At 37.3% G+C, this 27,081-nt stretch overlaps 1 protein-coding gene and 1 non-coding gene across 2 annotated transcripts in view; one reads left to right on the top strand and one right to left on the bottom strand.

Moving 5' to 3' along the window:
* NUFIP1 (nuclear FMR1 interacting protein 1) overlaps positions 1 to 26,758 on the top strand; it is a 48,860-nt gene extending 22,102 nt beyond the window's left edge. The window contains exons 7-10 of the mRNA XM_022574882.2: positions 3,614 to 3,789; positions 13,647 to 13,763; positions 19,764 to 19,996; positions 21,334 to 26,758. Coding sequence (XP_022430590.1) covers positions 3,614 to 3,789; positions 13,647 to 13,763; positions 19,764 to 19,996; positions 21,334 to 21,450 — 643 coding nt within the window. The 3' untranslated portion in view covers positions 21,451 to 26,758. The remainder of the gene's footprint in view (positions 1 to 3,613; positions 3,790 to 13,646; positions 13,764 to 19,763; positions 19,997 to 21,333) is intronic.
* On the bottom strand, positions 1,869 to 1,989 carry LOC115803206 (small nucleolar RNA SNORA40). The gene has a single exon (XR_004023873.1). It is a non-coding gene; the product is annotated as a small nucleolar RNA SNORA40 (small nucleolar RNA).
* Positions 26,759 to 27,081: the final 323 nt, after the last annotated feature.

Genomic DNA, 27,081 nt, shown 5'->3' with positions numbered 1-27,081 from the left:
CATTGGCAGGTGGACTCTCAACCACTGCGCCACCAGGGAAGCCCTTCCTTTTTTGATACTATTGTACATCTTGCTTTTTTTAGCCAAATAATATACTTGGAGATTGTCCTATATTGACATATAAACAAGACTCCTCGTTCTCTGAGGGTGTGTAAGAAGCATAAGAATATCCCAAAGGGTCTTTTTTTTTTCTTAAAAAAAAAAATTCTCTATTGACAAGACATTTAAGTTTTCACCAATCTTTTACTAATTAAAAGTTGCCATTATTGCCCTGTACATATATTTCACACATGTGCAGATATTTCTGAGCATGGATTCCTAGAAGTGGTTTTGCTGAGTCAAAAGACATGTGTTTTTATAATATTGATAGGTGACTGCCAAATAGCTGTCATAGAAGCTGTTGTAGTTTACTCTCCCACCAGCAGTATATGAGACATCCCATTTTCCCCAATGCCTCACATTCATAGCATTTTTTCCATTTCGTTTTGTATTGAGTGTACAACTGAATGCATTTATATATGTTCACATACCCATGTAACTTCCACACATTAATAATACATAGAACGTCTTACCTCACAAAGGTTTCTCTCTTAGGCCCTCCTTAGTTCCATGCCTCCCCACAAAGGTAACCTCTTTTCTGATTTCTATCATCATAAATTTATTTTACCTGTTCTTAGAACCTTGTATAAGTGGAATTATATAGTATTGATGTGTCTTCTTTAGCATATAGTTTCTGTGGCTCAAAATTATCTTGTGAGATTCATCCATATTGTTGTGTATAGCTGTAAATCCATTCTTGTTGCTATATAGAACTTAGTTTTGAGAATATATATTCATTCTACTCTTGGTCATTTGGGTTGTTTCCAATTTGGGCTATTATGAATAAAGCTACTATGAACATTCTTTTAAGTGTCTTTTGTGGACATAAGTACTTGTTTCTTGTTTACATTGGCCATATACACACACACACACACACACACACACACACACACTAGGTCATACTAGATATTTAGTTATAATAGATGTAGTCAAACAGTTTTCCAAAACACTTGTACTAATTTATACTCCTACTGACTCTGCATCTAATTGCTGTGTGTCCTGGTCAATGCATAGTATTATTATACGTTTTCTTCATGTTATACCATTTCCCTCGTGACTAACGATGTTGGACATCTTTTTATATGCTTATCCGTCATGTCGATGTTCTCTTGTGAAGTGCCAGTTCAAGTCTTTGACCATTTTTTTTAAAGCGTTTTTTTAAATTATGTGTAACATAGACAAAATTATTTGTCAATAAATTTTTAAGGAATTTCACGTGTTCTGATTCTTTCCACTGCCAATCGCCTTAGTTCCTCCAAACTCATAATCTTCAAGATAAAATAGCCCTTTCAAAAAGAAGTTGTTATGTTAGCCCACAATTCTTTTAGTTGGGCTTCTTTGATCTCCAGGGGAGTATGGACACACTTCAAAATTCCACACCTGTAATCTTTGGGATCCAATTTCCTCAAGCGATTTACTTTAGGACCATGTTTAGGGTCAGGAGATGGATCTGCTTGTTTCTGAATTTGACATCCTCTAAAAATGTGTTAGGTTCAAATCGTATTCACTCCTAAGCCATCACACCCTAGAACAGTACAGATCATTGGGATATGCCAATACCTTTTTAAACTCCAGACACTGTGTTCAAGATACAAGCTTAAAAAAAGAAGCCATCTTTGTTTCACGTCAACATTAAAATTAGAGTACTAAATCAATACAGCTGATAATTTAAAAGCTTAAGATATGAGGGAAATTATCAGCTCTATAGTCCTGGAAGCAATCTTTATGTTTATCAGTACACCCCTATCACTTGATTCTCTTTTAGGTATCATGTTCCTTCTTACCTGTATCAAAACTCATACTGAACAGTGAGTTCTGGGTTGCAAAAGAGGATTTATTTTTGCCCCTGTCTAGAAGTCTTTGTCGAGAAATCAAACAAACACAAGTGCTATTGACCACCTTTTAATTGGGTTGCTTTTTTTGATTAGTAGCGGTTATTTATTTAGATACAAATCCTTTTTTGCGTAGAGTATAGGTAGTGCAGATATATATAGTCTTGCAATTTGTGGCTTGTCTTTTTACCCTTAATAGGTGTCTTTTTTTTTTTTTTTTTCTCCATATGATAGTCTTAACTGCTCAGATATCTGGGGTCAGCTGGGGGTTATCTGGTGATCTTGACAAGCCTTAGTCACAGCTGGTGGTTTGTTAGCTGATGGTTGGGGTGCCTATATAGTTACTATTTGTGGTACTCCTCATTCTTTTTTTTTTTTTTTTGCGGTACGCGGGCCTCTCACTGCTGTGGCCTCTCCCGTTGCGGAGCACAGGCTCCGGACGTGCGGGCTCAGCGGCCATGGCTCACAGGCCCAGCCGCTCTGCGGCACGTGGGATCTTCCCGGACTGGGGCACGAACCCGTGTCCCCTGCATCGGCAGGCAGACTCTCAACCACTGCGCCACCAGGGAAGCCCGGTACTCCTCATTCTTTAGCGTAGATCCATCTTTCCATCTGATACCATTTTCCTTTTGCCTGAAAGACTTACTATAACATTTCTCGTAGTGAGGGTCTGCTGGAGATGACTTCTTTCAGCTCTGTGTGTCTGAAAAGATCTTTATTTTACCTTCCTATTGGAAAGATATTTTTGCTAGATAAGTAATTCTAGGTTAACAGTTTTCTAAAAATTTTATAGTATTTTAAAGATGTTGCCCCATTGTTTTCTTATTTGCATTGTTTCCAAGAGAAATCTGCAGTCATTTTGTTCCTCTATATAAAATACCTTTTATCTCTGACTGCTTTTAAGATTTTCTCTTTTTCACTAGCTTTGAGCAATTTGATCATTATGTGCCTTGGTATTATTTTCTTACTTTGTTTTATTGTCCATTGAGAGTATATGTAATGAACCTTTTTTTTAAAATGGTCTTTGTTTTCCTGTGCATCGTTTACATAAGTAGGTGCTCACATAAGTATTTGTTTTCCTCCTAAGAGTAGTAATTGCTATGGTTTGAGAGGGCGCTTGATTTGAGCTAGCCGTGAAATTGTGCTTGGTCTATGATCTTTAAGTTTATCCTCCTGTAATGTGAAGAGAATAATACCTGTCTAATCTATTTTAAGGAGTTACCATGAAGTTTAAACAAGAACCATGAAGTTTAAACAAGAAACAAGGTAGCATATTTGTAAAAGTGTCAGAAACTTTAAGGCTACTTACAATTAAGGAGATAAGAGTTAATGCACTTTGTAAAGTCTAAGGAGCATTTTATCTTAATGTATAATAGGAATGAAAGAATGCTGCCAATTAAATTCACATGCTCTTGATTGTACAACATAGCCCAATTTCAGAGGGATTACATTATGGGAGGAAATGTGCAACTTGGAATTGATAAAGTATGGTATATTGTGGTATGTTATCCTTTTAAAGTTCTACTTTGGAAGCCATTGAATTTATTTTATTCTGGTCTCTTTAATGTACTAGGTGACAGGTGATTGACAGCTAAATTTCTTTTGCATTCAGTAATCTTTTTCAAATTTTTCTTGGAAGGTCAGTGCCTTTTATATTAAGAATTGCATTTTTCTTACTCCAGCAAGATGAAGGGGATGGCCGGACATTCACAGATGGCAAAAATCAGAAGTCCTGGCAAACGTCACAAATGGAAAAATGGTCGTGCTGGGTCAGGCAATCCCTTGTGTGGTTCGAAGCCTGAAAGTACACCCGAGGCAAATTCAGACCCTCTGGGTGTTTTGGTAAACACCGATTCCGGTAAGCTAAATAAGAAAACCCCATGTTTTTAAGAGTATAGCCAGTGATGCAGAAATTGATTCTTCACATCCTTGTTTGGGGAGAGTTTAATGGCAAAAAATGTAAAAAGGTAGAATGATGCTTTTGTTCTTAATAGGAGTGTTTTGTCAAAAATCTTGTTAAAGACATTTTTTCTGAATCTTGGGAATGAATGCATGAGGCAGGTAGAATGTGGGAGAAAGATTATATTTATTGGATAATTTCCTTAGTATCATATAATCTTGGAAATTTTCTTAAGATTATTTTGAATGTATAGATGTTGTGGATTCAGATTTGCATCATTATGTGAATTTTCCCACCTAGAAAGCAGGAATTCCAATGGAAGCCAGTATTTATGCTGCTCAGCATGAACATGGTCTCTTTGGGTAAATAATATGAATTCCATATATTTAAATAATACTGTTCTTCCTCAGAGCATAGAATATATTTATGTGTGTTTATTGTTTTTTCTTAAATTCCTTCTAGAATTTAGGAGATAAGTTTACTCTTGCTTATAAGTTGAGAAATTAAAGGACCAAAATGTTGCTGTCACAGAAAGATACCGCTAAGGCTTCATTTCTCTCCTGAAAAATAAAAATGTTTATGTAAATATTTTACCACCTTTCCTTCTAGTAACGATGTGAGGCTTTATCCAGTTGCTAGTGCTTCTTCTTTTGCAAAGGGGTGTTGCTGATGTTACATTGCAGGTTTGCTAGCAGGCTTGGGGGAAAGCGGCTTCTACGACAATCACAGATTATGTTATAAATTTATTTATTTTTGGCTGTGTTGAGTCTTCGTTGCTGCCTGCAGGCTTTCTCTAGTTGCAGCGAGTGGGGGCTACTCTTCATTGCGGTGTGCGGGCTTCTCATTACAGTGGCTTCTCTTTGTTGCAGAGCACGGGCTCTAGGTGTGCGGGCTTCAGTAGTTGTGGCTTGTGGGCTCTAGAGCGCAGGCTCAGTAGTTGTGGCGCACGGGCTTAGTTGCTCCGCGGCATGTGGAATCTTCCCAGACCAGGGATCAAACCCATGTCCCCTGCACTGGCAGGCGATTCTTAACCACTGCCACCAGGGAAGTCCGGTGGCAGATTACTGAATTTATGGATGGGAAGAAACAGCGGTATAACTACTTCATCGACTAAATCAGGATGGAAAAAGATCTTGGCATAAGGGAATGTTGGGCTAAGAGTGACAAGATAAAATTTAGTAGGAATAATAATAATAAATTATTTTAGCACCAACTAACACTTACTGAGTAAGGTATTGGGTTGGCCAAAAAGTTCGTTTGGGTTTTTCCGTAACATCTTACAGAAAAACCCAAACAAACTTTTTGGCCAACCCAATACTTACTGTGCTCTAAATGCTTTGTGTATATTAGCTCTTTTCCTCCTGACAGCGTTTTACGTATGTACAGATGCTACTTCCATTTTCGAACCAAGGAACTTAGAGTGAGTAATTTACCTTCGTCATGCTGCTAATTAATGGCAGAGCCAGAATTAGAATTAGGTGTCTGACTCCTAGCATACTATACTACCTCTACACGTGAAGTCTGAATTTGGCCAAAAAAAATATTGTAGGAGTCTAGGATAGTTGAGATGTGGGAGAGAGGTTTAAAAAGGCATCTTATCCTTGCTGCTAGCAAGGCAAAGACAGAAGACATTGGGCCAGGGCTGAATTTACTCTTGGGCACTGATATTTTTTTCCTTCAAAAAATGTTGGAGAGAGCCCACATGCTTCTTCAGACTTACAGTTTGTGACCTTGATGATGAAATACAATCTATACCTAAATATAAACTTCCATGTCATTAAAATACTTGAAACACAAATGTGAAGACTACTGTTACAAGCAGTGTTACTGATTTGAAAATTACATAATTCTTCCCTTTATGCAATTTTCTAAATGAACATTTGAAGGATTCTGTAGCACTGAATACTCTGTTTTTGCATTGTTAGCTTTGGTTGGGTGATTCTGTTTTCTCATTTTTAAAGAAGTGTTTCAGTGTATCAATCTGGTGAAACACTAACAAAAAGATGAGTATATCTTGCCTCTATTTGTATGTAGGTCTTCAAGAGACACCTTAGACCTGAGAAACAATAGTTAAATGCCTTTCATCCTCATGGTAGAAAGCATTCGGGCAGATCTATGAGCAGTTGAATGAGAGATAGCAAGTAATTTTGTTTTGGCTTAATGTTGAAACTCTTAGCTATTCTGAGGGTCAGAGATGAAAATGTAAGTCTTGAACATAAAAATCCTAAAAGTAAGCTGTAAATTTATAATATTGTTCTTTGAGGAAATCAGAATACCAACAATCAAATTATGGTAGCTTAATTTTGTAGGAAAGATTCCATTTCAATTTATGTTATTCTTTACCTGGGATTTCTTCTGGACTTTCACATTTTCCAAATCAATGTTTCAGAGTGTTGGTTTTTCAACTTTCCACTCCAGGTATAGCTACAGAAAACCGTATGTACCATTTTTTCACATGCCCTAGGTATATATCTCAGATTCTCGACTTTCCAATTTATCAGTTTTACCTTGTTTGGAAGCAGCTTCCTTCACATGGGCCAGAGCCAGTCAACCTTCATTAAGATCTAGTTGTGCTTGTTATTCAGGTTGTCGGTGGCAGGGCAGCATTGTGACAGCGTGGCCCTATTCATGCTCAAATGTCGCAGTTGACACTTTTCAGCACTAAGCTCACTTTAAAAATGAAGATCCCAATTTCTTTTATTTTTTGCCTTTTTTGGGCTTAGAACCTTATCTAGACAGCAGCATTCACATTTAGACGAGATAGTAGCTCTTGAGAATCTCTATAAACCTCATGTCACGTTTAGAAAATCACTGCCTGAGCCCACCTTTTTTTGATGGTAGTTGGTAGTATGTGAACCCTCATTAATTGTGCAGATGCTTTGTTTATTTATTTTTAAAGATGGAGAATTTTTAAATTAAATTAATTAATTTATTTTTGGCTGCATTGGGTCCCCGCTGCTGCGCGTGGGCTTTCTCTAGTTGTGGTGAGCAGAGGCTACTCTTCGTTGCGGTGCGCAGGCTTCTTTCTCATTGCGGTGGCTTCTCTTGTTGCGGAGCACAGGCTCCAGGTGCACGGGCTCAGTAGTTGTGGCTAGCGGGCTCTAGAGCACAGGCTCAGTAGTTGTGGCACACGGGCCCAGCTGCTCCACGGCATGTGGGATCCTCCCGGACCAGGGATTGAACCCATGTCCCTTGCATTGGCAGGTGGCCTCTTAACCACTGTGCCACCAGGGAAGTCCCTGTGCAGATGCTTTAAATTGGGAATTGACATTGTTTCAGAAGGAAAGCCTGTCATTTGGAGTCTCTCAGCTTATGAGTTTTGAGTATGGCCTGTTGTCACTAGATTTCCTTGGTGGTGCTCTGCTCTTGTTTAAATACAGCATGTTCTGTGGCTTTCCTGGCCCGTGGTTTTAACAAGTATTGTCTGGGCTAGAAGGAAAGGAGCTGGTCAGTAATGTGTCCTGAGCATCACTGACTAAAGTGCCTCAGTGTCCACAAAACAGGAAGGATCCAGTTTGTTAGTCATTCATTATAACAAATATAGCTATTGTCATAGAACACTGGGACATCAGTCTAATAACTATGCATCGAGGTAAGCTAGATGGCTTCTGTTGTTAAAAAGGTAGACATTCAAGTAAGAAAGTAAGCTGGCCTAGCACATCAGAAATCATGAATGCCCATTGTTAAATACCTGGTTTTGAGGTTTGGAAACTATAAACCAAAGTTCCCATTTTTTTAGAGTGACTTTTTCAATATATAGCTTTTTCTTTGTGAGAATTTATAAATCTTCTTGGGGTTACAGCATATAATTGTGCTTTGTTCCATAAAGGCAATAGGAAATAGTGGGGGGAGAGGAGGGTGGCACAAATAGAGAAATAAGTTGTAGAAAGAAGCCAGATGAGAAGCTTTTTCTAATGTTTAGAGTTGGGTAAGACATTCAAAGGGCAGTTTGTTTTTTGTTATTTTCATTTCAATAGGGATTTACTGAGGTCCTACATTTTGCTTGCCCAGCCCTATAATTCAGTGAAGTCTTTCCCTGCCTTCAAGAAACTCATAGTCTAGTGATAATTTTTAGATTAAAAAATTTTTTTTTGGTCATTGGGAACATGATGTGTATGTATGAGAGAGAGAGGAGATTTCCCCTAAGAAAAGTGTCACTATTTTCTTTTTTTAACAGTAAAAGAAACTATTGGAGTTGGTATTTATAATGCTTTTAAAGTTTGATTTTATAATCTTCATTGCTATTATTTTTGTACTGGTGTTTTTATTATTTTAAGTTTTAAAATTTTTTCTTAATTTTTATTCAATTATAGAAACATTATCCTAAATTAGGCCCATCAAAATTTTTAACACACGTTAATATTAAATTGTATAAGACCTTAAAATATTACTCAGGGATCTTTTTCGTTATTTTATTTTTTATGGTTTCTGTTTTTTTTTTAATTTTTATTGGAATATAGTTGACTTACAGTGTTGTGTTAGTTTCAAGTAGACAGCAAAGTGAATCAGTTATACATATACATACATCCACTCTTTTTTAGATTCTTTTCCCATATGGATCATTACAGAGTATTGAGTAGGCTTCCCTGTGCTATACAGTAGGTCCTTATTAGTTATCTATTTTATATATAGTAGTGTGCATATGTCAATCCCAATCTCCCAATTTATCCCTCCCCCCTTTACCCCCCTGTAACCATAAGTTTGTTTTCTACATCTGAAACTCTATTTCTGTTTTGTAAATAAGCTCATTTGTACTCTTTAAAAATTCCACATATAAGCGATACCATATGATATTTGTCTTTCTCTGTCTGACTTACTTCACTCAGTATGACAATCTCTAGGTCCATCCATGTTGCTGTACATATACTGGTATTTTTAGTTTAGACAGATGTTTTGGCTGCTTTTATTAAAATGTGGGTGAAGTTTCTTGAGTATTATTTTATCAGCTCTGCCTATGGTATAGTCATTCCAAGATGGCTGCTAGAAATGCCTACATTAGAACTGCCAAGTAGATCTGAGCGTCTGTGTGAACAGCCTTCTGTTTTTGAGATGAAGAGTCGCCATAGAGGATGTTTTGATAGTGCCAAAAGGGTCATTACATGTGGTGGGTCCCCAAAACATAGCTGAGGGGGACGAAATAGGAAAAGAGGTGTTCATTTGTATGAACTCCTAGCTCTTACACTTGGGAAGGCAGTTAAGTGTAGTGAGCTTTGTGACGCTCCTCGTAATGAGTACACCAAGTACTCATGCTGTGGTTTTAATGTATGTCTAAAATTCTTTGCTTCAAGAGGTGGAGATTAATTTCCCTCCCCTTGAATGTGGGCTGGACCTAGTGACTTGTTTCTAGGAATAGAATAATTAAAGAGCAGAATAGTAACGTGGTGGAGACTACCGAGTGATCATGGTTAATATCACCAGTAATAGGTTGAGATGTACCCCCTGATATATGATGAGAAGGTCACTGCCTAAAATCCACAACCTCAGTCTAATCATTAGAAAACATCGGACAGACCCAGCTGAGGGGTATTCTACAATAACTGACCTGTAGTCTTTAAAACAGTCAAGTTCATGAAAGGCAAGGAAATACTGAGAAATTGTCACAGGTTTGGAGAAGACACAGATCAAGGTGTCATGGTGATTGAACGTGATGTGATATGGTGGATTGAATCCTAGAACAGAAGAAGGACATTAGTGGAAAAACTGATGAAATTACATTACAGTCTGTAGTTTAGGTAGTAGTACTATTCCAATGTTAATTTGTTAGCTATGGTAAATGTACTGTGGTTTGTAAGATGTTAATATTAGGGGAAGCTAGGTGAAGGGTATATGGAAATTCTTGGTACTATCTTTGCAACATTTGTGTAAATCTAAAATTGTTTCAAAATATAAAGTTTAGAAAAAAAGGGAGGCAGGAAAGGGGTGATATGTAGGCCAGTTAAAGCTGTGTGGTCCACTTCTTGAATTGAATTGTGAGGAAACACTTTCTTCCAGGTTTTATTTTCCTATGTTTTCTTCTTCTATTCATTTCTGATTACAAAAATAATGCAGAAAATGTGAGGAAAAAACTGAAAAGCATAAAATAAAAAACAACCTACTTTCTTAACTTACAGACAGCCACTGCTCACGTTTTGTTTTATATCCATCAGTATTTTTCTTATACACATGTATGTGATTTTTTAAGAAAAATGGAATCATTTTATTGAAAAGAAAAAAGAATAAGCTCTGAATCCAGACAAAATCAGGTTTCTTTTGTGGTACCACCTCGGCATAGCTCTGTCATTCTGTATCAGTTAGCCTTTTTGAACTTGTCCTTAACTCATTCATGCAAGTTTGTTCTTCAAATATTTCTTGAGCACTTATGTACTGTTCTAGGCTCTGAGGATACAGTACTGAACAAAGCCAAACCCCTTCTCTCCTGTACCTTATGTTCTGCTTGGGGCAGCTGCAGTAAGTAGGGGTTGATATCCTTCATAACGATGAGTAAAGCTAAGGAAAAGGATGGAGAATGGCAATTGGAGAAAGGGGTGTGCTATTTTATATAATCAGCAATGGCACCTGTATGATAAGGCGACATTAAGAAATCTGAGTAAAATTAGGGGCTGAGACCTGAGGGGAGAGTTTTCCAAGCAGAGAAAGCAACAAGTGCGAACACCCCATGGTGAGAGCATGCTTTGTGTATTCAGGGAACAGCAAGATTGGAGTGGAGTAAGCCAGGAAGAAAGTGGTGAAGGATCAGATCAAGTAGGGTCTTGTAGGCAGCAAAGGACTTGGGACTTTACTCCGAGGCTGAGCAGAGAGGTGATGTGATGTGTTAAGGTGGAGAATGGACTGCAGAGGTGGGCGGGTCATATCAGGGTGTCCTTTTAGGAGGCTGCTAGAACTGTCCAGGTAAGAAATGTTGACTGGGACTGGGGTTATAGAAGTGAAGTAATGAGGAGGAGTATGATTCTGGATATATCTTCAAAATAGAGCTGACCGTATTTGTGGCTAGATTGGATATGGTATGTGAAAAAGAGAAGAGTCAAGGGTGATTGCTAGGTTTTGGCGTAACCATGAAGAAGAGCTGGCGTTTGCCGAGACGGAGACTACTGGCAGGCATGTTTGGAGGAGAAATCAAGTGCTTGTTTTTGGACATGTTAACCTTTGAGGTGCCTGTTTGATACCCAAGTAGAGATGTTGAATAGCAGTTAGGTTATTCTGGAGTTTAGGGGATAATTGAAGGCTGGAGGTATACATTTGTGATTTACCAGGATCTAGATAGTACTTTGAGATAAAATGAGATCATAAGAGGAGGAGGAGGCATAAAGAGAAAGGTTGCTGAGGATCGGACCCAGGGACGTTCAAGAATTTTGAAGTTGGTCAATGAAGAGAATTTAGTAGGGAGACTGGGAAAGGAGAGCCAAGTGAAAGGGTTCTGGAAGCCAAGTGAAGGAAATGTTTTTAAAAGTAAAACATGACTACAGTTGGCCCTTGAACAATTTGGGAGGTTAGGGGCACCAGCCCTCCACGTGGTCGAAAATTCAAGTGTAACCTGTAGTCTGCCTTCCATGTAATGCAGTTCTTCTGTATCCACAGTTGCGAATCCACGGATTCAACCAACTGCAGATCAGTTTCAATAATATTTACTATCGAAAGATATCTGTGCATAAGTGGACCCATGAACTTCAAGCCCGTGTTGTTCAAGGGTCACTTGGACTGTCAGATGTCATCACTAAGTTAAATAAGATGAGCACCAACAAGTATTCCTCTTTGGCAACACAGAGGAATCCAGTGAACTTGGAAGCAAAAGGTTCACTGGTGTGGTGAGCCTGAAAGGCAGATTGGAGTAGATTCTGGAGCGTGTCAGATAGCTGTAGGAAATTTCAGGCCCAGGTGTTCCCTGGTGAATTATATAAATAGTTATTTGGGGTTTTGCTCTGAAAGGGAACAGAGAAATGGGCTATAGCTGGAAGACATTTATTAACATTCTAGACCAGAGAGACATTTTGGTAGGATGACTTAATTTTAAGAAGAGGACTTTATATATCTATAGGAGATACTCTAGCCCACTAGTTAAGAAGTGGGATTTGGAATCAGATAGCTAGAATTTAAATTTGACCCATGTGTTCTATAGATTTGTTACCTAAAGGATCATCCAGTTCAGATTCTCTGAATTTTGGTTTCATCACCTGTAATTAATAATGAAGGCAGGGCTTCCCTGGTGGCGTACTGGTTAAAAATATGCCTGCCAAGGCAGGGGACACGGGTTCGAGCCCTGGTCCGGGAAGATCCCACATGCCGCGGAGCGACTAAGCCCGTGCGCCACAACTACTGAGCCTACGCTCTGGAGCCTACAAGCCACAACTACTGAAGCTCACGCTCCGAGAGCCCATGCTCTGCAACAAGAGAAGCCACCGTGATGAGAAGCCCACGCACTGCAACAAAGAGTAGCCCCAGCTCGCCACAACTAAAGAAAGCTCACGTGCAGCAACAAAGACCCAATGCAACCAAAAAAAAAAAAAAAAATAGTGAAGGTGATACTTCATAGGGATTAAATGAGCTCATGCTTTTAAAGAGCATTATATAGTCAACTGTATTGTACTTTTTGGTGCCTCTCTTTGGGTCTTAGAAGGAAACACTACACTTTGGTACGTCATCATTCAAACAATGAGATGACCAGTGTCTGTACTAATATTGTTGCAGATTCTGTTTTATCCACTAGTAACTTATTTTTATATATATATATATATATATATATATATAACTGCATATTTTCCTTTCCCTTTATTAATTCAGGAGAAAAGGTAATAAGTTAGCTAAAAATCGACAAGGAGCAGTGTTTGGAGGGGCTGCTGCTGGGCAGTGTGGATTGGGGGAGGAGAGAGGATTTAACTTCATCCACCAGAAGGTGGTAATTCCATACTCACATAAAAGTTTCCTCCTGTTTCCTACTGGCATGTTTTGGTTTCCCTTAGACTAACTTGGTAAACGTTAAGTACTGTCTTGAAACATTTCATATTGGTTGTGGGTTGAGTTGGTTCACTACACAGACAGGTTACTTACTGTCTTCATTCTTCAGTCAGGCATTACTGACTTGTTTAGAATAGATGTAATACATTTTGAGAGCTGCCAAAAATAAATGTAATAGGTTGTGTCCGGGGGCTATAGCTAGGCTTACTGGGCTCTGATCAAACACTTTACCTTTGGCAGGCTCTTAGTACTTGGTAATTCTCATAGTTGGCTTGTTTACTTAAGTTCTTAGAAGTTCTAAATAATAAAAATTTTGGGCAGATTCAGTTCAGCGGAACTCTTTGTGCCTTCAGCTATAGAATGGTTGAAATGTTATATGTGCCCTCTGACCCAGTCTTAAAAACAACAAAGAGTGGATATTTTATATTTTATTTATTATAAATCTAATTTTCAGAGTCTGTGATCCTAATCCAGTGAAGTCAAATAAGTTTATGGCCTTCCTGCTACCTTAATAAAATTAATTAATAGCCTAAATAAAATAAAATAATAACAAAGACTGTCTGGTTAATTTAGAGAAGGCCCAAGTTCCATAACCTGTGAAGCATGGTAAGAAACTGAGTCGTGTATAGCTTCCATTTGCCCCTCTGTTTTCTCTTTGGGGTAGATAGCTTATCTGACCATAAAGATTTAAACCAAGGGGAAATTTTTCGAGTCTCCTGGATTTCATTTTTGGGAAGATTGAGGAAATGATCAGAAATTACTTTCTTTTCACTAACACATGAGGGAGTGGGGGGCTGTCAGCTTTCCTTCTTATGGTTGTAGATATTTTTGGTATACAGTTTTACTCTTAGGTCTTTCTATTCCAGAGTCCGATAAAGAGGAGAAACCACAAAGTGCTGTCATACCTAAGGAAGTGACACCAGCCCTGTGCTCCCTAATGAGCAGCTATGGCAGCCTCTCGGGGTCGGAGAGTGAGCCGGAAGGTAAGTTATGGCCTCAGTTGTTACAGTTAGGTTTGTTTCGTTGCTTTTTGCCTTTGATGTACACTACGCATCAGTAGCATCCTTTCGTGTGTATGTATCTGAGGACAAGATGTGTCATGCACATTCTTTGATCCTCAAGTTCCTTCTTCATTTGATTCAGAAGTTAACATGGGATGAAATGAAGTGGGAGAAATGTGGAAATGTATTGCTCCCCTAGGAGAAAAGGGCAAACAATAATAAAAGAATAGGAAGGGGAAGAGATAATATCCATAGTGAAATCAAAGAATATTCTAAAAGATATAGTGAAGAAGGTTAATTACTTCTCTCTACTCTCAAGAACCCTTGTCTTAACATGTTTTGCACCTTTAGCAGGTGGAGCGAGGTCCTTTGTGACAAAGAGGATAATAACATTCCTTACATGTATATGGGGCATTGCTCTTTATAGAGCTCATTTACCTAAATTATCTCATTTGGAGAACACAGTAACCCTGTACTTGCGTTGCATTCGCCTGTGTATGTACTTTAAAGGTTGAGAGACAGGGAACCCTTTAGATAGTCTTTCTGAGAAGTTAACGTTGTTCAGGATACATGTCTTAACCTTTAAAGATGATAATAAACCAGCTCAATCACTAGCGTCTCTTTTAGGGCCACCTAAAAGAGCTGCAAGTAGGCTTGGCAGTATGGCAGTTCTTAACCCAAGGTTCATATCAGTAATCCAGCATTTGTTTAGTGAATAAGCATGTGTCCTATTGTGCCTGTGTACCTGGCTCTGCATGGTTATTTTATCTAGGCTTCACCAACCAACCATGAGAGAATTCATGAGTGTGTGTCTCAGATATGTAATCACAGTAGGGGCTGTACTCAAGAATAGAGGGTCTTAAAAGTGAATATGTAGGATGAAGGGAAGGTTTGAATGTAATTGGATGTAATTGGATGAAGATGGCAGGACTTTTAATGTTGGCTAGGCTAGAGAAAATCAATGTTTGTGTAGTTGAGATGTTGAAGGAAGAGTTGGGCTTTAATACGAAAGTTAAGGTTTAGATCTATCTATAACAGGAATTTTTTTTCCTTTTTTCCTTTTACTATGGTAGCTAGTTGAATTTTGAAACATAAACTACTTTGGCTTTATCAGAGTATTCCTTAGCAGATGGTTGCCTCTTCTTATTTTTTTTTTTAATCTTAAGAAAAACAGTATTTATTTCTTTACTCTTGTTTCCATTATACTGATACGAAGATGAAGTTATTCTTTAAACACGTATTACATTTCCTGCTTATCATCTGTATTTATGACAGGTGATAGCAAAGAAAGCTATTACCAGATTACTGAACCCCATAAAAACAAGCTGTACTAATGCTTTCTTCTCTCATTCCTAAGATAAAACATTTTATACTCATGTCTTCATTTTGAGGCTGCCACTATTTTTTAAATTAGAAGGAAGAAAGGAAACTGGAAGGGATCTTTGAGGTTTCAACCCTCCATTTTATAGACCCTTAAGCTTCGAGAGGGTAGGTTTGCAAAGCTAGTATATGGCAAAGCTGATGTAAAGCTTAGGTTTAGGGACTTAAATGTCTAAAGAAGCCAACTGTATTGCCTTCCATTACAGTCTTTCTTTGTGTGGCATTTGCTATCTTCCTGCACAGTAATGCATAGCTTTTCTTTTCTAGTACATAACAGAAGATGTTCTCTGTTAAAAGATATATTTGATTTTGTATGAATTCATTTTGACTAATTATTTAAAATGTCCTGCCTTAAGGAAAAAGTCCTTGCTTCACATTCCTAAGCCTTAAGAATTATTTTATGTAATTTGAATTCAGCTTTATTAAGCCATCCAGGTCACTAGCAAATTTCTAGCTTTCAGTGTTAATTCTGGGCTATAGGATAGGATAGGATATTGACACAGAGGGACTTCAGAGTAAATAAACCAAGGAAATAAAGTGAGCCTTCTCTGAACCATGAAATAACGTCTAGAAGGCTTCTTATTTAAGTGGGTTCTAAATGGAGAGAAGCAGTCTGATTCTCACAGATTTTAATGACCGTATTTTCATATTTAAGACCTGTCTTAACTTAGGAATTAACATAGAAGTGTGTAGAGGATCTTAAACATGAATAGTGCTTTTCCAGAATGAATTTTAAACAAGGAAAGGGTCCTTCCAGAAAGACTGAGCAAAAGAAGAGGCTATATACTTGGTTCTGGGGCTTTCAGAATCATTAAGATATAGATAGGAAAGAAAATTTCAGTGAGCAGTATTTCCAAACGTTTTATCTGTCCTGGGTCTTGCATGTTAGATTTTGTTTTTGTTTGTGCCATATGAGAAGTTAAGCACAGTTTTGCAACTCCCCAAAATTGCTATGTTTCTTCAAACAGGTTTGGCTATGATTGAGGGACATAAGAGAAAATAGTGCCCTAGTTTTTCTTTTTTGCCTTTAATTATTATTCCCATAGTTTTGAACTCTGCAAACCACTTGTGAATTCTTAGCTCCGTTGTTTTATGGTTATATTTCTCTTCTTTTCCTCTTTTCCCCATTAGTTTGAAGGCACATTAAAATCACTATCAGGGCAAATTCTTATATAGTGCTTACTCTGTTTCGGGCACTGTTTAATGTGCTTTACTCATTTAATTATTGCAGTAACCTCATGAAGTAGGTGCCATTACTTATGAGGAAATTTAGGCAGAGATAAGTAGCTGCTCCAAGGTCACACAGCTAGGAAGTCTTGGATCTAGAATTTGAACCTAACAGTTTGTAACAGAGTCTGTGCTTCTGACACTTACCCTGTACTTCCTTTCAAATGTAATTTCCACATTCAGTCCTATGTAATGCTTGAATATTGAGGGTTTTGAGGCATATGATTAGCCTGTTACACTCTTGTCCAGGCAATTGAACTCAGTTCCCGACGTCTAGGATAGAACTATTTATATCACATTAGCCTATAATTCATGGTAATCAAAAATATAGAAAAACCATTTGGGGCTGAGAGGAGGGAATTCCTATCTTAATACTTGTGAATTTTCAACTGATTATATGGTGGTGGTTGTTTTTTTTCTCAGTATGGTGAAATACACCGATTGATTTTCAAATGTCAAACCAACCCTGTATTCCTGGGATAAAGTCTACTCGGAATTGGTGTATTACCTGTTTAATACATTACTGGATTTGATTTGCCAATATTTTATTAAGGATTTTTGCATCTGTGTTCTTGAGGAATATTAGTCTGTGTTTTTCTTCTCTTATAGGCTTTGTCTGGATTTGGGATGAGTTGGGATCTGTTTCCTCCTCCTCTTTTAAGGGTTTGTGTAGAATTGCAGCAATTTTTTCTTGTTTGTAGGATTCAGTAGTGAAGCCATCTGTACCTGGCATTTTCTCTGGGGGAAGATTCTAAATTAATCAAATTTCCTTAATAGGTATAGCACTATTCAGATTTTCTACTTTTTCCTTGAGCCAATTTTGGTAATTTATATTTTTCAAAAGAATTTGTTTCAATTTGACCAATTGTCAAGTTTATTGGCATAAAGTTGTTTGTGATATTTTCTTGTGCTATATGTAGGATTTATAGTGATGTTCCTTCTTTGATTCCTTATACTATTAATTGGGGTTTTTTTTCCCCCTTTTTTCTTGATCAGATCATCTTGCTAGGTGTTTATTAATTTTATAAATCTTTTCAAGGAACTGCCTTCTGGCTTTGTTGATTTTTTTCTGTTGTCTATTTCTAATTGATTTTCACACTTTCACTCTTTCTTTCCTCCTCACTTTCTACCTCGTTACAGTAGAAACTTAGATAAGTGATTTTAAATTTTTTTCATTTCTAATGTAAGCATTCAGAGCTATACATTTGCCTCCATGCATTGCTTTAGCTGCATCCTGCAAATTTGACACATTTTGTTTTCATTTTTATTTATATCAAAATATTTTTTAATTTCTCTCGTGATATGTCCTTTAACTCTGGTTATTTAGAAGTCTCTTGTTCAGCTCCAATTTTTTGGAGGGTTTTTAAAGATAGTTTTCTGTTACTGATTTTATTTACTTCTGTTATGGTCAGAGAACATATTCTGTATGCTTTCAGTTTTTCAATTTATTGAGATTCGTTTTATACCCCAACACATATATACCCCAAAACATGTTTATGTGAACTTGACAAGACTGTGTGTTGTGTTAGCAGGCATGAAAACAACATGAATCTCCTGGTACGTCTCCATCAGAGCTCCTAGGTGACCAGGAGTGAGCAGTCATATTTTGAAAGGAATCCCTTTCTGAGCAGTAGGTCTCATCAATAGGCTTGATATAGTCGGTAAACCATGTCATAAACATGTGCTGTGTCATCCAGGCTTCGTTGTTGCATTTATAGAGCACAGGCAGAGTAGATTTAGCGTAATTCTTAAGGACCCTAGGATATTCAGAATGGTAAAGGAGCATTGGCTTCAACTTTAAGTCACCAGCTGCATTAGCCCCTTACAAGAGAGTCAGTTTGTCCTTTGAAGCTTTAAAGGCAAGCATTGTCTTCTCCTCTCTAGCTATGAAAATTCCAGATGGCATCTTCTTCCAATACAAGGCTGTTTCGTCTACATAGAAACTCTGTTGTTTAGTGTAGTCACCTTTGTTAATTGTCTTAGCTAGGTCTTCTGGATAATTTGCTGCAGCTTTACATCAGCACTTGCTGCTTCACCTCGCACTTTTATGTCATGATGACGGCTTCTTTTAAATCTTGTTAGTTTCAGACCTTTCTTCTGCAGCTTCCGCACTTCTCTCAGCCTTCATAGAATTGAAGAGAGTTAGGGCCTTGCTCTGGATTATAGGCCTTTGCCTTAAGGGAATGTTGTGGCTGGTTTGATCTTCTGTCCAGACCACTACAGCTTTCTGCATATCAGCAGTAAGGCTGTTTCCCTTCCTTATCATTTGTGTGTTCACTGGAGTAACACTTTTAATTTCCTTCAAAAACTTTTCCTTTGCTTTCACAACTTGGCTAACTGGTACAAGAGGCCTAGCTTCTGGCCTGTCTCAGCTTTTGACTTAAAGTGAAAAACGCGAGACACTTCCTTTCACTTGAACACTCAGAGGCCATTGTAGCACGGTTATTAACTGGCATAATTTCAGTATCGTGTCTCAGGGAATAGGGAGGCCTGCGGAGAAGGAGAGAGATGAGAGAATGGCAGGTAGGTAAAGCAGTCAGAACATACATATTTATGAATTAAGTTTATTGTCTTTTATGGGCATGGTTTGTGGTGACCCAAAACAATTACAATAGTAACATCAAAGATCACTGATTACAGATGACTATAACAAATTTAATAACAGTGAAAGTTTGAAGTATTGAATCACCACAATGTGACAGAGAGACATGAAGTTTGAAATATTGAATCACCAAAATGTGACAGAGACATGAAGTGAGCAATTGATGTTGAAAAAATGGTGCTGATAGACTTGCTCAATGTTGCCACAAACCTGAAATTTGTACAGAACGCTCTATCTGTGAAGAGCATTAAATCGAAGCACAGTAAAGTGAAGTATTCCTGTAATTCAAGAATCTTACAGCAATATACTTAGATTTTCCTCTTCCCTTCCTTTGTGCTATTGTTATCTTAGATTTTAATTCTATAGATGTTATAAACCCTACATACATTGTTATTATTATTTTTGCTTTAAATAGTCAATTCTCTTTAAAATTTTTTTCAAATGAGAAAAAAGGTCTTTTGTATTTATCCACATATTGACTTTCTGGCACTCTTCATTCCTTTGTGTAGATCCAAGTTTCCATCTGGTATTATTTCTTTCATAGGGATCATTTTCTGTAGTTCTTTGTGGTAATCTCAATTATTGGCAGTCATAGCTCACAATTTGAAAAATTTTGTATAATACATTGTACATGCTCAGTTTTAACTAATAAGTAGCCAGTATTATGGCTGGGGAAGGGGAATATTATGGGGTGTTTTTTTTTGTTATCTTTGTAAGTTTTCCCTGTTTTTTAATTTGTTTTTTATTTTTGTGTTTATTTTTCATCACATTAGAAGCTCCCATCAAGACTGAAGCAGACGTTCTGGCAGAAGACCAGGTTCTTCATAGCAGTACTCCTAAGAAACCAAGTCAAGATGTTAAAGCAACTGTTAGAAATTTCTCAGAAGCCAAGTATGAGAGCCAAAAGAAAAGTTTCAAAAACACAAATCCTAAGAGGAAAAAAAATTATCGCAATTATCAGACATTATTTGAACCAAGAACACACCATCCATATCTCCTGGAAATGGTAAGTGATTTTTCTTTATGTTCTGATCTTTGTGTTCTTCTTGTGTCTTGAAGATAGAGCTCCTGGGCTTGTGTGTGTGTATTTTAAGGTTTCCAGAGACATATGCTCCTTGAAGAGTTATCTATGTATCTTAATTCTGAAGCTGCATTTGAAATATAGCTGATATTTGGTAAATGTAGAATAATTACAATTTTCAAAACTGCTTAAAATAGAGGAATCTAGGTTTAAGTGGTTGGTAAAGAAATAGGTATTGAAGTGTACTGACCTTTATAAAGTTTTCCTATTGAGAGCACAGCTAAATACAGTGCAGGCTGAAGGGAGAGAAAGGGTTTTATGTTTATTCTGTGCATTATTGGCTTTATTCTCAGCATGATGTGCTCAAAAATTTATGATCTTTCTTCAAATTGTAAAGAAGCAATGCCTCTTTTGATTCTAAGTGATGGACACGAAGCTGTTCAAAGATCCAAAACTTTCATTTCTAAGAGTGATAGAAATACTCTGAAATTTTCAGTGGAGTTGTAAAACTATCTATTGGCATTCTGTGCGAAGTCTGATTTTGCCTGGTCAGATGTATGCTTCTGCTGGAGCTGAAGTGTTCTGTGACTACACTCTATGACATGTTGTAATACATGTAGACACAGTTGCTTCTTAATAAAAATTGATCTGAAATGTCCTCTGTTTTGTAAATTTTGATGCTATATAAAGTAAATTGCATTTTTTTAATGTTTACCTCATAAGTGGTATATTAAATCATCTTTCTACTGAAAGGTCCTGTGTGGGTGTTTCTGAACTAATTAATGACATCAGAAGTAAAATGAGTAGTTACATTAAATCTTTTTGGCGAATCACATATAATTCCTTGGTTATGTATTCTAGATACCAGGGATTTTCAGCTCTCTTTCAATTACAGTAAACACAAAAATGGGAAGTTCTGAAAGACCAGCAGTGTTAGGATTTTTTACTGCTAGTTTCATTATTACTATATTTACCATATCTCCTTACCACTTTCTGTACTGTTTATAGATTTGGGTTTAGGAGGATCCTGTTTGACATGATTTTTAGATTTAAAGAATTGTAGACTTTTAAACCTATTTTTCCTGTCCTTTGCTTGATAGTCCTAGAGAGGATCTCAAATGTGAACATTTGTGCTTAAGCTAGATAGTTTTGGTTAAAAGGAAATATTCTTGCATTGTGTTTTAGGAAAATAATTAGTAAATATAATACACATCTTTATTGTTCTGTGTTCTTTATATAGAGAAGGCACACATGCTATTTTAGATGGTGTTTCTTGGATATATTTTATTTACCAGCTAATCTTTTTATTTATCATTTTTTAGCTTTTAGCTCCAGACATTCGACATGAAAGAAATGTGATTTTGCAGTGTGTTCGGTACATCATTAAAAAAGACTTTTTTGGACTTAATACTACTTCTGCAAAAACTAAAGATGAATAGGTGTCCGGTGTTTTAGTACACATATCTGAAGCATGTAAAATAGTAACATCTTCAAGTTTGTGGAGGAAAACCTTTTCTTTTTTTTAAACTGGATTAGTAATTAAATTGTAAGCCTCATGGGCTATTATGTAGGATTTTCAAGTCTTTCCTTTGACTCTATACAAATAAATACATAACTGATTTTTAAGACTGTGTCTGTATTGTTGGGATCATGCATAATATTTGCTGGCAGAATTCTACTTTTTATTTGTGTTTATTGCTGTCATGTAAGGAAGTCTGCCCTTGGGCCAGTTAAGAATTGAAGGTACTGGTTTAGGGGTAAAGAAAAAAATTAAAAAAAATTTTAATTCAGCTGAGCAGAGCTATAGGTTGGGGAGAGAAATACAGTCATTTTGTTTTTAATACGGGAGAGGAAGAGTCATTCTTTAACTTCAGCAAAGGGGGATGTTTTAGAAATAAACAAAAAGAGCAAATTAATACAATGAGAAGGTCTTGCAATTTTAATTTTCACTGTTTATTTCAAAGGACATGTTGAAATTCACCTATTGGCATTTAAGTAGCACAAATATTGATCATTTGAAACATTACAGATCTGGCCTCTGTGTGTGTTTCAATTCAGTTGAAGTGCTTCTTTTTGGTATGGTTCAGAATTGGACCTTTTAAAAAACTTTTCCTTTGAAAAAGTATGTAAAGTATAGTACTTGATGAGGTTCAATTAGTTTCTTATAGCATAAACAGTAGTTTGTGAAATCATGGTACCTGAGTTTTAAATAATTAAAATTTGTCCTGTAAAGATAGTAATTGAACCTTCTAAAAATGTTTTTTTTATTTTTTTTATTTTTTTGTGGTACGCGGGCCTCTCTCACTGTCGTGGCCTCTCCTGTTGCGGAGCACAGGCTCCGGACGTGCAGGCACAGCGGCCATGGCTCACGGGCCCAGCCGCTCCGCAGCATGTGGGATCCTCCCGGACCGGGGCACGAACCCGTGTCCCCTGCATCGGCAGGCGGACTCTCAATCACTGTGCCACCAGGGAAGCCCTAAAAATGTTTTAAATAAATAGCTGCTAAGATCTTTTTATCTTTGGTTCTGCTCTTATGTTCTAGTCATTTGTGCTAGCTAGTGCTAGAGCTCTACTCTTTTGACGTACAGCGAAAGGAACTGGATTTTTATAAATTAGTCTCTTGTTGTAGTTGGCAAATTAACTTTATCTGACATTGTTATTATTGAAATCCATGAATCTTGCCTTCAAGAAATAAGGCAAGAAAGCTGGTAAGCAGGTCTCTGCCCTCTTGTTCCTCTGCATCTGTAAGATGCCATCCCAAATCCTGGAACACCAGGCACGAAACACCGTGACATCACAGACCTGAGATTAAGATTCATACTGAAGTCAGTGTTTCCCAACCTGGTAACCACCATACAGACCTTTTTATTCTGCTTTACTCTGTTCCTCCAGTGAGCCCCATATTTTGGAAAATTATCTGTCCAGTTCATTAATTAATTCAGTTCTTATACTACTTCAATGGATTAAAGATAGAAAAATGAATAAGGCCTTGCATTATTCAAAGATGTTACTCTTAACCCAGTTCGTCTCATCAGGATGGATGAAGTAACCAATGTTACAAACTGACTTAATATTCAAATTTTGACTGGTCTGCAGTTTTATCACAGGTTAGCATGCAAATTCCATAGGCTTTAAAATATATAAAGGAATTCACAGACTCCTAGGCTACTTTCAGAGAACCACTCTATCTCCAGGGGTGCTGACAATCACTGCTTTAAGGTATATTGTGCAATGTTTTATTTTCAATCTTTCTTGTTTCCTAATAGATGTACTTAAAACTGAAAATGCTCCTCTGAGTACTGCGTTGGCTGTGTCTGACAGTCTTAAGCTGTGGTGACTGTTGTTTATTTCTAGTGGGTAATTTCAGATTCAGTGGCCTTTATATTTAAACCAGGAATTATTTAATGTGTTTAAAATTTCCAAGCAGATAGAGTGTAACTTGTATGGTTTCTACTTTATGGAATGCATAGTCAATATCTGTAAATATTCTATGAGTTATGGGGGGGAGGGGTGACTTGCCTGTTCTTTTTTGGATTTAACTGGTTAATTGTCAGACCTTCTACATTCTTATTGTCCATTTAATGAATTGATTTCTGAGATGTGAAAGCATTATGTGACTGTTGGTGAGCTGTGCCTTTTATAACTGAGATATTCTCTTTTGTCCTTAATACTTTCTGCATTGGCTCCTATTTTCCCCAATTAATGTAGTCAAAACAGCTTTAGGAAGTTCAATCTAAGAGTCTCTGGGAAGTTTAATCCATTCATGTTAATTGAAATTGTTGAAATGTTTGGACTATTCCTACCATCGTAGTTTGTATTTTCTGAATATCGTGCTTGTTTTTATTTTACCATTTTATTGGCTTGATTGATTGTTGTTTCTTTTCTCCTTGTTTTTCCTCTTAGTGCTTTGGAAATAATTTAACCTGTTGTTGTTCCTTTAAGGGTTACCTCTTTTCTCTATATTTACAGTTAATCGGTAGCCATAGTTTTCACCCATCTCGCAATTAAGTCAGTTACCTTAGCATTCTGTCACTTCCCCACCTGGACCTCTTCTCCTGGTGTAATCGTGTGAGATTTGTTTTAGATTAATCTCTGTTATCTTGGTCTGTGTGTGTGTTTGTGTCTTGATATTATGCATCATTATTTAGACAGCTATAAGTTTCACTGTTTCCTTCTCACTGCTTTTTCTTTCATCCCAGGGTTAGTTTTTTGGTTTACTGCAGCATATCATCAAGTAATTAAATGTTGAATCCTCATTTCAATTTAAAAAAAAGTTTAGGGTGTTAGTTTCAAAATCATTTCCCTTCAGAATTTTGAAGCTATACCATGATTGCTAGCATCCAGTATTGCTTCTTAAAAGTCAGACACCAATCTGATTCTCTCTCTTTATTTATTGGTAAAAACTTATTTTTCCCCCTCATGAAAAACTTTCAGGGTTTTCTTTTTATGCTTGGAGTCCTAAAATTTCACCAGTAATGCACCCAGGTATGTGGGATATAATATATGTCATTCGTTCTGCTTATCTAATGGTCCTTTCACTCTGAAGAATTGTACCATTCTTAGACTAAGGGCAATTTCTAAAATGATTTCTTTATTTTCTTTCCATTTTGTCTTTTTTTTTTCTAGACTTCTTATCAAGTGAATATGGGACCTCCTGACTTGATCCTGTCACTGGATTTATATAATTTGTCTTGGTCTTTTTGCTCTATTCTGAAAGATTTCTTCAAATATTATCCTCCAGATCACTAATTCCCTCTTCAAGCATGTCCATTACATCATTTAGCTTTTCTGTTTAGTTTTTAAGTTTAGTAATTTGTTTTTAAATAGTCAAGATTGCTTTCGTGTTCTAATTGCTTTTTTCAAAGGTGTAGTACCCTTACATTTCTAAAGATATCAATTAGAATTTTCATGTTATTTTCTATGCCTTGAATTATTTGTTTTCCCCATTGATTGTCAGTTGTTCTGTTTGTTCAGTTTACTAATTATCTTTATCACTATTTGTTGTCCTTAAAAGATCACTCTTACATATGAAAGAGATTCACTTGATTAATGGGTTGGTAGTGGGTATGGATTTTTCCCACATTTGTAGAAGCCTTCTTTGCTCCCATAGATGTTTACCTTGACTGAGAAAAGGGAGCTTGTTCCCGCAGAATTTTTAGAATACACGGATGGGGAGTGGGCAAAAGATCTAGGCTGTTGTCTGAGCCTCGCTCCCATCTCTTTGCCAAAATACAAAGGGTTTTAATCTGAGGTTTAATCCCGGGCAGAACTGTCTCCCACTCCCACCAACCACTTGGTTTTGGGGGTGGGCAAGGTTAGCACTTGACTATTGCAGCTAGAGGCCTCCAGCTTTCTGTCACTTGAGGACTCAGCTTAGAGTATCCCTGTAATTGCTTTTACCTTTCCTATTGCTGTCTCTAGGGCTGGTTTGGGCTGAGGCCTTCCTCTCTTGTTTCTTGTCAGCCTGATCAGTTTTACAGTGGTTCTCAAACTTTGGTTCATCAGAATCACTTGGAGGGCTTGTTAAAACCAGATTGCAGGGCTCTGCCCCCAAAGGTTATGAGTAAGGGGAGTTGGGATGTGTCCTGAGAATTTGCATTTCTAACAAGCTTGAGGCGTTGCTGATGAGGTTTGTCTGGGGGGACCACATTTTGAAAACCATTTTATAGGAGTTTCTCAAAACCACTGGTTTCCTGATATCCTCCTTTATCTTGTATTTCTTCCCTGTTGTAAATCTTCAGTTGTTTTTACAAATATCATTTCAAGGAATTTGGAGCATATGGAGAGAGTAGTCAATTGTTTTTTTTGTTTTTAATTAATTAATTTATTTTTGGCTGTGTTGGGTCTTTGTTGCTGTGTGCGGGCGTTCTCTAGTTGCAACGAGGGGGAGTTACTCTTCACTGTGGTGCGCGGACTTCTCATTGTGGTGGCTTCTCTTGTTGCGGAGCACGGGCTCTAGGTGCACAGGCTTCAGTAGTTGTAGCATGCAGGCTCAGTAGTTGTGGTGCACGGGCTTAGATGTGGGATCTTCCCAGACCAGGGCTCGAACCCACGTCCCCTGCATTGGCAGGCGGATTCTTAACCACTGTGCCACCAGGGAAGCCCCGATTGTTTTAATCCAGACTTTTAATTGAATCTCTTTATTCATTATAGTCCTCAGTTTTTTGGGTAAACATCTTTGTTTAATTTTTTTTTCTCCTTTTTGTGGCTTTTTTAAAAAGCATTTTATTTTGGAGAATTTCAAGCACATGTAAGAGCATATGAAGTGTAAAAAGAGAATAATGTAATGATACCCTTCTTCCCAACCATCGTGCAGCTTCAACACTTTATCAGTTTGTTGCCAATCATGTTTTCATTTACACCTCACCCATTCCAACCCACCCTACCCCACCCCACTCCACCTGAGATTATTTTGAAGCAAATGCTAAGGCATCTTATTATTTTATCCCTATATATTTTAGCATACATCTCTAGAAGATAGGAACTTAAAAAAAGATACCTATCATTACAAATTAATTCCTTGAGATCATCAACTGTCCAATCAGAAAAATTAAGTTTTTATAACTTTTTATGATAACATAGTTAAGATCATTCTGTATATTTCATGTTGTGCCTTGTTCTGTATATCAAAAGTGCCATGTTGGAAAACTATATTTTGGACATATTTAAAAGCTCAACCTATTTTTGTATTTACTATCACTAACACCTCCCTCTTTTCCATTAAAAAACAGACATTTAAATTCTCAAGTGGACAATGTATCAATATTTTAATTTAAATGTGGAAATGGTGGTGCTCTGTGCAGTAGAGCTCTCCAGTGCTGCTGGGTGCTAGGTGGTCAGTGAGTCCTGAGGGAGAGGGGAGGAGAGAGCCCCACTGATGGAACAGCCCAGGGAGGTTTTTCTTCTGATGGTTTTCTAACCTCCACAGCCCACACCCTGAATTAGCATTTGAATGTTGCCTTATTCACTTCCTTTGTCCAGTGACTGTTTGCCTCTTTTACAAGGCTGGGAATAAGCCACTTCATCTGTGGTGGAAGCGGAGCTTTGGAGGGCAGGCTTGCTCCAGAGCA

The sequence above is a fragment of the Delphinapterus leucas genome, chromosome 18 (genome assembly GCF_059928025.1).
Source record: "Delphinapterus leucas isolate spDelLeu-1000000601 "Yukka" chromosome 18, BTC_Dleu_Yukka2, whole genome shotgun sequence".
NCBI lineage: Eukaryota > Metazoa > Chordata > Mammalia > Artiodactyla > Monodontidae > Delphinapterus > Delphinapterus leucas.
This window is presented reverse-complemented; position numbering and strand designations above follow the sequence as displayed.